The following is a 13,106-nucleotide window of genomic DNA, read 5'->3' on the forward strand; positions in this document are numbered from 1 at the left end:
AGTCAATTGCTGTGACCTCCCTTAATATTAACCCTAGGGTTATCCTCCTCAGGGAGGCCCGGGTGGAAGAGTCTAGCCTATAAGGATAGAAAAGTGTAACTAACACTAACTTCCAAAAGGATCAATAATGAGGGTCATTAACAACTAATCATATATCAGTATATAGAAAGGGAATTCCTTTCCCAATCTTATAAGGTCTCACAATAGACTGCGCCTGGACACAGAGTATGTTGGAAATTTTAACTACTGTATACAGTAGGGTCCCGAATTATGCGTGTGTCAAATTATGCGATTCCCCATTTATACGGTCGGTAGTTAAAAAAAACAAAATTGTTTTCTGCAAAGCTGTTCAAAGTCTGCAAGTCAAGTACTACAAAATATATCAAATCTATTGTCTTTTTAGGTATAATGGTAGCCCTAAATACAGTGCTTGATAATAAATGTTACCAAACGATATTTATCTTACATTTTATTAACATAATTTCATAATAAATAGCCTCTTAAAGGATAAAATTCCATATCAACAATGAAATCAACTTTTAACTATGCAGATCTAACTGACTAAATGTAAAACAGAATTGTGGTTACATTCTCGGCAATCTTTATCTTTCTCTAACCTTTCGATAATTTTTAATGGTATTGTTAATGAAGGTATATTCAAGCATTATTTTTATTTAGTATAGAATATATAAAAGCTTTAGTTTTCCCTGTGGGTATTCAAGGTTCTCACACATAGGCTGGGATCGTTTATCGGCAGTGAATAGCGTAAATTTCGGTAACAAGTCAGCAATATTTTGTCATCTTCTAAATAGTATAGATATGCTTTACAATGATTTGTTTTGTATAGTACAAGGTGTAATTATAAAATCCTCTCTCCAAAAGAGAGAGAGAGAGAGAGAGAGAGAGAGAGAGAGAGAGAGAGAGAGAGACTCAAATATCTCTCTCTCTCCTCTCTCTCTCTCTCTCTCTCTCTCTCTGTGTCTCTCTCTGTGCTCTCTCTCTGTCTCTCTCTGTCTCTCTCTGTCTCTCTCTCCTGTCTCTCTCTCTGTCTCTCTCTCTCTCTCTCTCTCTCTCTCTCTCTCTCTGTCTCTCTCTCTGTCTCTCTCTCTCTCCTCTCTCTCTCTCTCCTCTCTCTCTCATGAAATCTTTGTTACTTCACAAAGCAATCATGATTCAATTTTCCCTACTTAATCCAATCTCGCACTGTCACATCGAACGTTATAGCGGTAACTTAATTGTTCGACAACTTTAGAAATCGGCCTGGTACTTGCTTCTTCTCTTACTTTTTTTTTTTAGATGGTTTCATAATTGAGGGGGGTACAAGGTTGACTTATAACTGAAGTTAGGAAAAGTATTTTGGATATGGAATGGAGAATCATCTTTAGTAACAGTTCAGAATTATCGTAAATTATCATTCGGTCATTAGCGGCAGTTTGTTATTGTTGATTAAACGCCAAAAAAAAAGAATTTTTTTTTTCCTGCTTTGCTACGTATGTAGGATTTTATATAGATATGGTAAATAATATTTGTAATAACATATTTACTAAAAGCTTTCAATATCATTATTTATCACTTTCATCATGCGCGTTTAATGCCTTCGTTTGTTTATTACGATCGAAGATGGAAGGTTTCTGTTTCGTGCGGCGTCATAAAGAAAAACATTATATAAATGGCATTCATTTCATTTATTTAGAAGTCCTAATTAATGAAAACATTGGTAATAACAAAATAAACATATAATCAATACTTGGTAAGATTGCTGTCGATGCAAAAACTAACCTACTGTATACACAGATGTGTAAATGCGTCTGTTTCTTATTATGATCAGAGATAAACGTAAACAAAACATTGGTTGTCATTTATCGTGCTTTTTGGCGTGTTTAGGAAACGCATGATATAAAATCGCCTTTAATATTTGTGCCTGTTTTAGTTTAGGGTACTGTAGTACATGCATTAAGTGCTCTGTACATTAAAGGGTAGGTTGTTAACAGTACTACGTAAAGGAAGGTTTTAAAAGTCTGAATATACATGTTAAATAAATACGTAAATATGGTGTCCCTACTTCACGGATTTTCAGCTATCGCGGCCGGGTTTGGAACCTATCTACCGCGATAAACGAGGGTTCACTGTATTGTGTTAGCGTTGATACAAATAGTTCTAAGGATGAACAAATAGTAAGTAATCACCACCTATGTATATCAAGCGATGAAGATGCCAGCACTTATTATTCTAAAACTTATGGAACCTATTCCTTAATAGACCAGACTCTTCGTTCCAAACAATGTTGTTGATTAGTCCCTCTTAATGAGAGAATGCTTTGATGGAGTCATTGGGCTTAAGCATGCCATATTATTTCTGTGCTGAACCCTTGTGATGAGCAAGAGGCCTCTCAAACTGGCAAATAATCTTTCCTCAGTTCACCTATTGAATTTCTCTATGCTCTTTCTACTTCTCGACAATACTCTGACCTGATTTTAACAACATTCTTCTAGCATAATGTCCTAACTCTATAAGTAATATTTCCTTTATATGATTTTTTGTTTATTTCTTTTTATATAAATACATTATATACGTATATATATATATATATATATATATATATATATATATATATATATATATATATATATATATATACACACACACACACACACAGGTAGTCGTCAACGTACGACAGAGTTAGGGACCAAGAGATGCGTCGTAAGCCGATTTCGTCATATGTCGAACTAAAAATGTGAAGTTTCCGTAGATTTATTATGATTCGGCAATAATCTCGATCATATTTTATCAATATTTTCGTTCTGTCTATCCTTATTCCATTTTTTTGTTTCATTGGATATCATATGCTCTATTAATGCATTTTTATATTCTATTTTCAATTTTGGAAGCATTTTACCAATCGAGAAGTACTTAGAATTTTGTTTACCCTTGGTTATGATCAACTGATCTGAAAGTGCTGCTACCTACCATATCAAAATATGGCATAGGCTACATATGTATGGCATATTTTTTTTTTTATTAACTTCTTAGAAATTTCTCCCTGATGAATATTACATCAGCGCCAATATGTTACAGGAAAGCAGTTTCCGTACAGTTCATCTTATCATTAGGTACAGTATAATGCGAAATAGTTGTAGATGTTTATCTGTGCGCGTGCGCACTCGTGCAATCCCATACGGGTAGTTCATTTTTAAAGCTTCATACAGTATTCAATTTTTAGTTCAACATTAAGCCTACATATTTCATTAGACATTATTGGGTTTAATTGTGGTTTATTAAAACACGTTTATATTTTATTTTCCTATTTTGTGATCATATCAATAATCAACAAATGCTTTTGATTTACTTTTGGTTAGAGTCAGCTGATTTCGAAGTCACGCTGCCGCATTATGATTATGCAAACATATAGTACGAATAACACTGATTTATATAATTTTCTTGACATTCGAAATCTTTTCATAATGAATATTACAATACAACAGTGCCATTATGTTACAGGGTATCACATTTTCCATGTAGTCTGTTTAAAGACCTTATTACAGTAGTTATAAAAGGAATATGCATTTCTCTCTCTCTCTCTCTCTCTCTCTCTCTCTCTCTCTCTCTCTCTCTCTCTCTCTCTCTCTCTCTCTCTCTCTCTCCCGTATTTTGATTTTTTATTCAGTTAAATCTTCACATTTCTTTGAAAATTATTAAAAAATTCTTTATATTATTTGATGTTTCGATTATGGGAATAGTAACGCATCGGAGGGAAATCACTTGATTTGCCTCTCGCCTTCCGCCAGAAATATGACGTCAACAGAATTTTTTTTCTGAATTTTACGTTAAGTTGTACTTATCTCATAACTTATGATACCGACCACTAAAACATTTGATAGCGTTACTCGGTGTTTCGATGATGGGAACGCTGTAATACTCGGTAACCCAATGAAAGGAAATCATTCTGTTTTTGAGCGCGCTTCCGCCAGATACATGACATCACAAGACACGTGACGTACAGTAAACTTTACGAAGAATGACTTGCAAAATATGTAAATTCATTTTCTCTTTCTTGCAAGAAATAAAAAGAAAATACTAACTTAACAAACAAAAGTATTTTATTTTTATAATGTAAAAGGAAATATATTATTTTCAAGAAAATATTTGCCCTATCAGTATATTTTCTTTAGATAAACATCGATCCATTATCAGAGATTAAAAAAGTAGCCTACTGTACAGTCAAATTTACGCTACGTAGTACTCCTGACAACTGATACATACCCTCAAAATACTTTGTATCGTTATTTAATATTTTGATTATGGAAATACTAATATTAATCGTTAGCCTATTGGAAGAAAATCACTGTATTGCCCGAACACTTTCCGCCGGTGATGTGACGTCACCAGACATAATACGAACTCGACATATTAAAACTTTTCTTAATGTATTTTTAAATGAACATAAATACTGAATCTTAACAATAAAAGAAAATAATAATTTACCAAGATAAATCAGTTTATATGTATACAAGAAAATAGATTATTTTCAAGGAAATATTCGTCCTATTTCCGATAAACTTGTGACGTCATCACCCTGAAAAAATGGTCGTAAAGTCGAATAGTCGTTTGTCGCATAGGTCGTAAGTCGAGCAATACCTGTACAGGTAGTGCTTGACTTATGACCTATGCGACTTACGACTATTTTTTTCAGGATGATTACGTCACAAGTCTATCAGAAATAGGACGAATATTTCCTTGAAAATAATCTATTTTCTTGTGTAAAAATAAACTGATTTATCTTGTTAAATTATTATTTTCTTTTATTGTTAATATTCATTATCTATTTTCAGTTGAAAATACATTAAGAAAAGTTTTAATATCGGTCGAGTTCATATTCTATGTCTGGTGACGTCACATCACCGATGGAAAGCGACTGGGCAATACAGTGATTTCCTTCAAATAAGCTAACGATTAATATTGGTATTCCCATTCTCGAAATGTTAAGTAATGATACAAAGTATTTTGTGGGTCTGTATTGGTTGTCATGAGTTCTATGTAGAGTAAATTTGACTGTACGCTAGTTATATTTAATCTCTGATAATAGATCGATGTTTATCTAAAAGTATATGAATAGGACAAATATTTTCTTGAAAATGATATATTTCCTTTTACATTATAAAAATAAAATACTTTTGCTTGGCAAGTTAGTATTTTCTTTTCATTTCGTGCGAGAAAAAAGAAAATTAATTTACATATTTTGCGAGGCATTCTTCGTAGAGTTTACTGTACGTCACGTGTCTTGTGACGTCATGTATCTGGCGGAAGCGCGCTGAAAAACCAAATGATTTCCTTTCATTGGGTTACCGAGTAATCTTATTACAGCGCTCCCATCATCGAAACACCGAGGAACGCTATCAAGTGTTTTAGTGGTCGGTATCATTAGTTATGAGATAAGTGCAACTTAATGTAAATTTAAGAAATAAAAGTCTGATGACGTCATATTTCTGGCGGAAGGCGAGAGGCAAATAAAGTGATATCCTTCCGATGCGTTACTATTCCCATAATCGAAACATCGAATAATGAATTAAAGAATTTTCTAATAATATTCAAAGAAATGTGAAGATTTAACTGAATTAAAAATCAAAATACAGAGGGAGAGAGAGAGAGAGAGACAGACTGACTGACTCTTAACATAATGGCGCTGATATAATATTCATTATGAAGATATTTCGAATGTCAAGAAAATTTTATAAATCAGTGTTATCTGTACTATATGTGCGCATAATCGTAGTATGGCAGCGTGACCTTGAGACCAGCTGATGCCAACCGTAAGTAAATCAAAAGTATTTGATTATTGATATGATTAAGAAATTGAAAAATAAAATATAAACGTGCTTTGATAAACCACAATTAAACACAATAATGTCTTAAGGAAATATGAAGGCTTAATATTAAACTAAAAATTGAATACTGTTTGAAGCTTTTGAATTACCCATATGCGATTGCGAGAGCAAGCACACACACACACGCACAGAGAAAGAACTACTGTACAACTATTTTGTATTATACCTAATGATTGGACGAACTATATGGAAACTGATTTCCTTCAACATACTGGCCTTGATGTAATATTCATAAAGATATTTCTAATAAGTAGAGAAATTCTAAAAGAAAAAAAAAAATGTCATACGTATGTACGCCATTTTTTTATACAATAGGTAGCGGCACTTTCAGATCAGCTGATCATAACCAAAGGTGGACAGTATATTAAGTACTTCTCGATTGGTAAAATGCTTCCAAAATTGAAAAATAGAATACAAAAAAGTATTAATAGAGCATATATCCTATGAAATAAAATGGAATAATGATAACAGTAAGAAAATATTGATAAAATATGATCGAGATGATTGCCGCGCCATAACGCATCATAATAAATCTACGGAAACTTTATTATTTTAGTTCAACATATGACGAAATCTACTTACGACGCATCTCTCGATCCCGATCTCCGTCGTAAGTTGGCGACTACTTGTACTCGGGAACAAGTGATGGAGCTGCTTTGGTATGTAGCAGACAAAAACCTTTGCCGAGTTAAAGATCTCGTCTCTCCTCCGGACTTGATGCTCTTTACAGATGCATCAAAAGCAGGATGTGGCCCACCTTGTGGCATGATAAGATCTCTGGCCTCTGGTCAAAATAAGAAAAGTACTAGCATATAAATCTCCTAGAGATGAGAGCAGCATACTAGCTCTTCATCAGTTCCAGCTGTTGCTGGCAGGCCACTTGGTGGTGTTGATGAGCTACACCACGACAATAGTGGCCTATATAAACAAACAAGGCAGTACCTTTTTGCAGCCTCTATGCCATCTTGTTGTAGAGATTTTCAGGTGATCAGAAGAACATTAGGTGTCCCTCTCAGCTTACTTCATTCCAGGCAAGAGTAATGTGCTCGCTGACAATCTGAGCAGAGCAACTTAGTGGGCTCCGAATGGTCTTTGAATCCTTTGATAGCGAAGTCCCAACTTTGGGGTTCCCTGTCTGTAGACCTGTTCACACCATCTTTGAACAGCAGGCTTCCACTGTACTGTTCTCCAGTCCTGGAGCTTTAGGCTTTATGGCAGGAGGGTTTTCAACAACGATGGGACAACATCGACATGTGCGCTTTTCCTGATCTGTCTGAATTGATCAACAAGGCCAGATCATCCAAAAACCTAATGATGACCTGTGTAGCTCCGCTATGGCATGGTGGTTCCCAGGCCACTTGCAACTTCTAGTAGATCTGAGAGAACTTCCTCCACGACCAGATCTACTCCAACAACAATACGCAAACATCTACCACGGAACTGTGCGGTCGCTTCGACTCTATGCCTGGAGACTATCCAGCGTCTCCTCTCTCAGAAGAGATTCTCGCAAGTTGCTGAAAGAATGTCCAGATACTTGCGTAAGTCCTCAGCCTTTGTGTACCAAGCAAAATGGACAACTTTCTGTGGTTGATGTCGTGGAAGGAATCTCTCCTCTCGATGCCTCCATTCAGATAAAAGCAGAGTTCCTTATATAATTTCGAGAGGAGAAGCTCCCCTCAGTTTCATCAGTGGAAGGCTATCGCTCGGCTTTGAGCCTCGCTTTGAAGCTGAAAGAAGTGGATATTTTTAGTTTATTTGAGCTTTCTCTTCTCATACGGAGTTATGAGATCACTTTCCCTCAGCCAGAGATCAGGCCGCCTCCCTGGAACGTGGTTCACGTTTTCAGGTGCTTAAAAGAAGCCCCCTACAAACCATTATGACATGCAACCGACCGAAACCTCACTTAGAAGACAGCTCTCCTGCTCGCTTTAACCCCTGCAAAGAGAGTCTGTGAACTTCGTGGCCTCTTGTATGATGTCGCCCATTCAAGTGGATGGTGGGAAGTGACACAGAACCTTAGATTCAGGCCCTTTCAGCTTGAGTTCACGTTCTGTAACTAATGACCCAGATCAATTGTTGCTCTGCACAGTGAGGAGTTTGAGATATTAACTTGAACGCACTGCAGCAACACCGCCCCAACTAACATCACTTTTCGTTAGCTCATGAAGGTTTAAGAGGAGGATCACTAAGAACACACTTTCATCCTGGATGAGCCAAATGATTGGAAGAGTTCTAGTCCCTGATCCTCCTCCAGCTCAACAACCTAGAGCCCTTGATGTCAGTGGCATCAGTACGTCCATGGCATTGAAACAACTTTTTCGTGACGCAGGTATTACAGGTGGGCATGTGGAAACATCGAAATATGTTTACAGTCCACTATTTAACAAGACGTAACCCCACAGGAGACTCGATACATTTACTATACTATAGGCCCTGTGGTGACTGCTCAACAAGTGGTTTAAGAATACTGGGGCTTCTTGTGGGTCAAGTAGCAGTTGGTTGAAGGTATTGGTTACCCAGGTTAACCCTGCGTTGGTTAAGTTCCAAAGCGGGTGCGCTATTACCATTGTGGTACCATAACCGAGACCTCAACTTACGGACCATGTAACTTTCTAATTAATGAAAATATTTTAATTCCTCGAGCTTCATATTTAACAATAACCATTGCTTAATATTATGTTTCAGAGTAAAGTAAAAACCAATCATTTTAAATATGGAATATGGAAAATTTTGAAAAATAAGTATATAAAAGTAGAAATATATAAATAATCTAGAAAAATATTTGCATTTTACATAAATAATTTTAGCAAACTACATAAATAAGTTGAATGATATGGCAGCATTCATGCCAATTTTCAAGGTCTTAGGCTGAAAAACACCAATTCTGTAACAGGGGTGAAAAAAAGGTAATTAGGCCTATTTTGGTGAATAGTGTTTTTTTTTTTTTTTTTTTTTCAATTTTGTATTAAACCATGTAAATATTTAGATCTCTCTGATTTTTATAGACTTGTACATTAACCATCCTAGTACACAAAACAAGTAAAATAGAATAAATATGAGCAATGAAAAGTTGAAAATTTTTTATTTTTTTTTTGAGAGGGTCATGTGACATTGGGTATTTCCACTAAACACACTCAAAAATACATGTAAGACCCTCTAAACTATGTGATTACCAGTAAAGATTCAATAGGCAATAAAATACACATCAACAATCAAAATGTGTGGAAAGAGCCAAAATGTTCAATTTAAATGTGTAAAAGAAACATCCATCCAAGAGGGCCATTTGACATAGGGCATTTCCCCTACTGTATATATGTCACTCAAGAACCACCTAAATATTTAAATCTCTGATTGTCTATAGACTTGTACATTAATCATCCTAGAACACAAAACCAGTAAAACAAAATTATATAAGCAATAAAAAGGTAAAAAATTGTATATATTTTTGAGAGGGTCATTTGACCTTAGGTATTTTCACTAAAATACACTCAAAAAAACATGTAAGACCCTCTAAACTAAATGTGATTATCAAACAAAGATTCTATAGGCAATAAAATACACATCAGCGATCAAAATGTGCAATCAAAATGTGTAAGAGAAACATCCATCTGAGAGGGCCATTTGACATAGGGCATTTCCCTTATATGTCACTCAAGAACCACCTAAATATTAAAATATCCCTCTGATTTTTTTATATACTTGTACATTAATCATCCTAGAACACAAAACAAGTAGAAAAATTCAATATGAGCAATAAAAAGGGTAGAAAAAAATTTAATTTTTTGAGAGGGTCAATTGACATTAGGTATTTTCCTCATATATCGCAAAACTAAAGTAAAGTTGAGCTATATGAAATTGTAAAATAACGTAAAAAAGTTTGTATTCTCACCTCACTTCTGCTGTCACCTTGATGTTTCTTTATAATGCCATGAACATACGCATTTCTTACACTGCATGCAATATGTAGAGGATTTCCTATTTGAGGAACGAGGACACACAAAACATCTGTTCCTTTTCTTCTGGCTAATGGCACCTTCCATCCCAGAGTCACTATCTACGGGAAGTTCAGGGTCAACATAAAAAACAGACCTAATGCAGTACCTCAGTTCCCTAGGCAAGGTTTTTGCTTGTAGTTTGGAAATAGCCCCCCTCGTTAAATAATCAACTACTTGCAATCCCAAGGCATGTCATGACAATGTGTGGCCCCCTGCATTTTGTACTTAATGCAAGATATATGCATTTGTAAATATCATATTAATGATATTGAAAAAAAAAAAAGCACAAAGGCCATCTTCTGCTGGCTCTAATGCAGGAAGTATTGGCACAAAGTTGGTCAAATGTGCCACTTCCTTTAGTGGCATTGTAGAACTTTGTGTGTGTATCTTGGCCTTCTCAACCATGGAAGGTCTATGATGGATGCTACTTAAGAGCTGCACCCTTTTTGTCTTGCTGGCTTAGGGTGAAGTCAGCGTGATATTCTTCTCATAATGGTACATAGCAACACTCTCCTACTTTGATTTTCATAGTAGATAGTGGTTTTAGGAGGTAGGGCTTATCTTTGATGATTCCAACAAAGTCCAGACCCTTCTTCATTAAAGACACTGCACCTGGGAGAGAGCTAAAACAGTTGTCACTTGTCACCACTACCATGACGTGGATATGGGGCAGTCAGTTCTATGATATAATAATCCCCATGAGTTTTGTAGGTTGACAGGTCCACAGTTCCCTTGCCCAGGTAGGGAATAGCATTGCATAGGAAATGTGTCAGCATCACCCATTACTATCTTCATGCCAAATCTGGAATACAAAAGACTTAGTGAAACTCTAAAATAATAGAACTAAATAGTACTTTTAAAAATTATAAAATAATGATAGTTTTACCAATAATGATAATAAAATAAATAATAATAATCATAATCATCATGATAATAATCATAATGATAACAATGATAAAAATAATCATTATTATGATAGTAATAGGTACAACAGTAAAAGTACTTACAGATATCTTAATGTTCTTCAAAGGTAATTGTATCCTCTTCTTGATTTGAAAACGAGAAGAAAGGTGGCATGGAGGCTCACTTTCCGAAGAGGTGCTGGATGGGGTCTAATATAAGGAGCGTGTTGAGTGGTAAAAATTGCAAACACTTCCCTGGTCGATGGTGTCCACCTCAGGCACGTCCACATTTCTGATAAAAACGTGTCATCAGCACACTCAATATCACTAAAATCACCAAGAGACTCCAAAATCTCGTCGAGACTCTTCTCAGGAGGGAATTTCTTTGGGATTTTACTAAAAGTTGGAAAAAGAAATTTGTTTTCCCCTATATACTCGAACATCTGGCAGCCTAACACAAAGATGGTGACATCACTGCATAGCGACACTATTCACCAATGTCCAGTGAAAATCTCATTAACTTTCATAAATATCACTCTTGAGATATATAGTGAAAAATAAAAGTATACGAAATTGAAATTTAAATACAGTTTAGCAGTGTGGTACCAACCTTGAGACCGAAAAAACTTTTGAAGTGCTGTATTTATGCAAATATTTGGAGCTCCGACTAGTGCGGCCTACCCGTGTTGTATCACAAAAAAGACCAATGCAGTTCACCTCGTGAACGACCCCACAGACAAAGCAACAGGGTGAAACCTTCGAAAAATCGCTTAGCGCCTGCGCCTGGTTCCAAATTTGGGCTTTTTAATGTATGCAGGTCTAAGACTGGGATGAATGAGATTGTCTTTTATTATCACCTTTCTTTGTGTAGCCTAGTATAGTCATAAATCTAAATACTGACCACATCCCTGTTGCTTCCTGCCAGGTAAGCAATGGGAAATTTCTTTGCTAATTCCTGTATAAACTCGGAATGTGTCCATACAAGACGTACATAGCTCTCTTGACAATCAATTGCTCAGGCTGCTAGCATACTCACTTTTTATGTTTAGCGAGTTGTCAAAGATTTCCCTAGACCACAGTCATATACAGTACTCTACTAAGTAAAACTGGGTCAATGTCCATGTCAGAATGAATTAGGATGAATAGAAACCTGTAATTATTTATATAAATTAGCCCTCCACCCCCGGCCTACCCGCTGAAGCGGTCAAGCAATTAAGAATGGTTGCCACATCGCACTTTTAGTCTAATGGCTATTATCCAGCTTCGCCAAAAGATAATCCACATAAATAACTACAGGGTTGTATTATGGAAAAATACAAATTAACTCCAAATGTAATATTTCTTGAAAATTAGACGTGAAAGAGATTTTACATGGTAAAACACTTCTTTCTTGGTTTCAGCATTATATTTAGAGTGGGGTTATGCAAGAAAGAGAATTTTAAAAGAAACATTCTGGCAATTGAAACTGAGAAAGTTAGGTTTTATCTGTAGTTCTTTATTTTTCCTTTCAGAGGAGCCATCAAAATGGGGACGGGAGAGGTAGAGGAAGAGGTAGAGGAGAGGACGAGGACGAGGCAGTGGTAGAGGTGGTCAAAATGGGGGATGTTATAAGGTAAGTTGTTCTGGTCTTAAAAAAGAGTGTATTATTAACCTCTCACCTTAGATTATTTTTATTCTTTGGAAGACCAATTTGGTTATAGATTTTAAGATGGTTATAGTCTGTGACTCAAACACCATTTTTATGAGTAGTATCAAATGTGGGGACCAAATGCCATAATGATTTTCAAGAAGTTTAAACTTTCAAGTTTAAGATCAAATGTGCCATCTGCACAAGCTTAAAATCAAATGTGGCATCTTCACAAGCTTAAAATCAGATGTGGCATCTGCACGTGGGAAAAGGTCATCATTGGACGAGTTTGGTAAACGTTATATGATGCAGTAAACCTAAGACATTTTCACCCATTTATAGCATTATTAAATGACATTGTAGCTACAATACCGTACATTAAGGATCATAGGCAATGAAGATCGAATTTCACATAAGAAATTTATAAATATACTTAAGAAAGAAATAGAACCTCAATCAAGCTAGAGTAGAATTAACCTCAGGCTCTCTAAAAGACAACCTCAATCAAGCTAGAGTAGAATTAACCTCAGGCTCTCTAAAAGACAAGAATCTTATATACAGTCAGACCTCGTTAATCGTGGTTTCTTATTCCGCGATTTAATTTTTTCACGGCCAAGGAGGATTGAAAAAAAAAAGGAATTGGGTTATTGTTTACCCAACATTAAGAATTTTATATCTAATAGTTGGTAACAGCATTGGG

The 13,106-nt window shown here is 35.6% G+C and overlaps 1 protein-coding gene across 1 annotated transcript in view; it reads left to right on the forward strand.

Moving 5' to 3' along the window:
• Nucleotides 1-13,106, forward strand: part of LOC137654342 (uncharacterized) — a 212,023-nt gene that overhangs the window by 102,764 nt on the left and 96,153 nt on the right. Inside the window, exon 4 of the mRNA XM_068387959.1 lies at nt 12,291-12,391. Coding sequence (XP_068244060.1) covers nt 12,291-12,391 — 101 coding nt within the window. The remainder of the gene's footprint in view (nt 1-12,290; nt 12,392-13,106) is intronic.

The sequence above is a fragment of the Palaemon carinicauda genome, chromosome 15 (genome assembly GCF_036898095.1).
Source record: "Palaemon carinicauda isolate YSFRI2023 chromosome 15, ASM3689809v2, whole genome shotgun sequence".
Classification (NCBI taxonomy): Eukaryota; Metazoa; Arthropoda; class Malacostraca; order Decapoda; family Palaemonidae; genus Palaemon; species Palaemon carinicauda.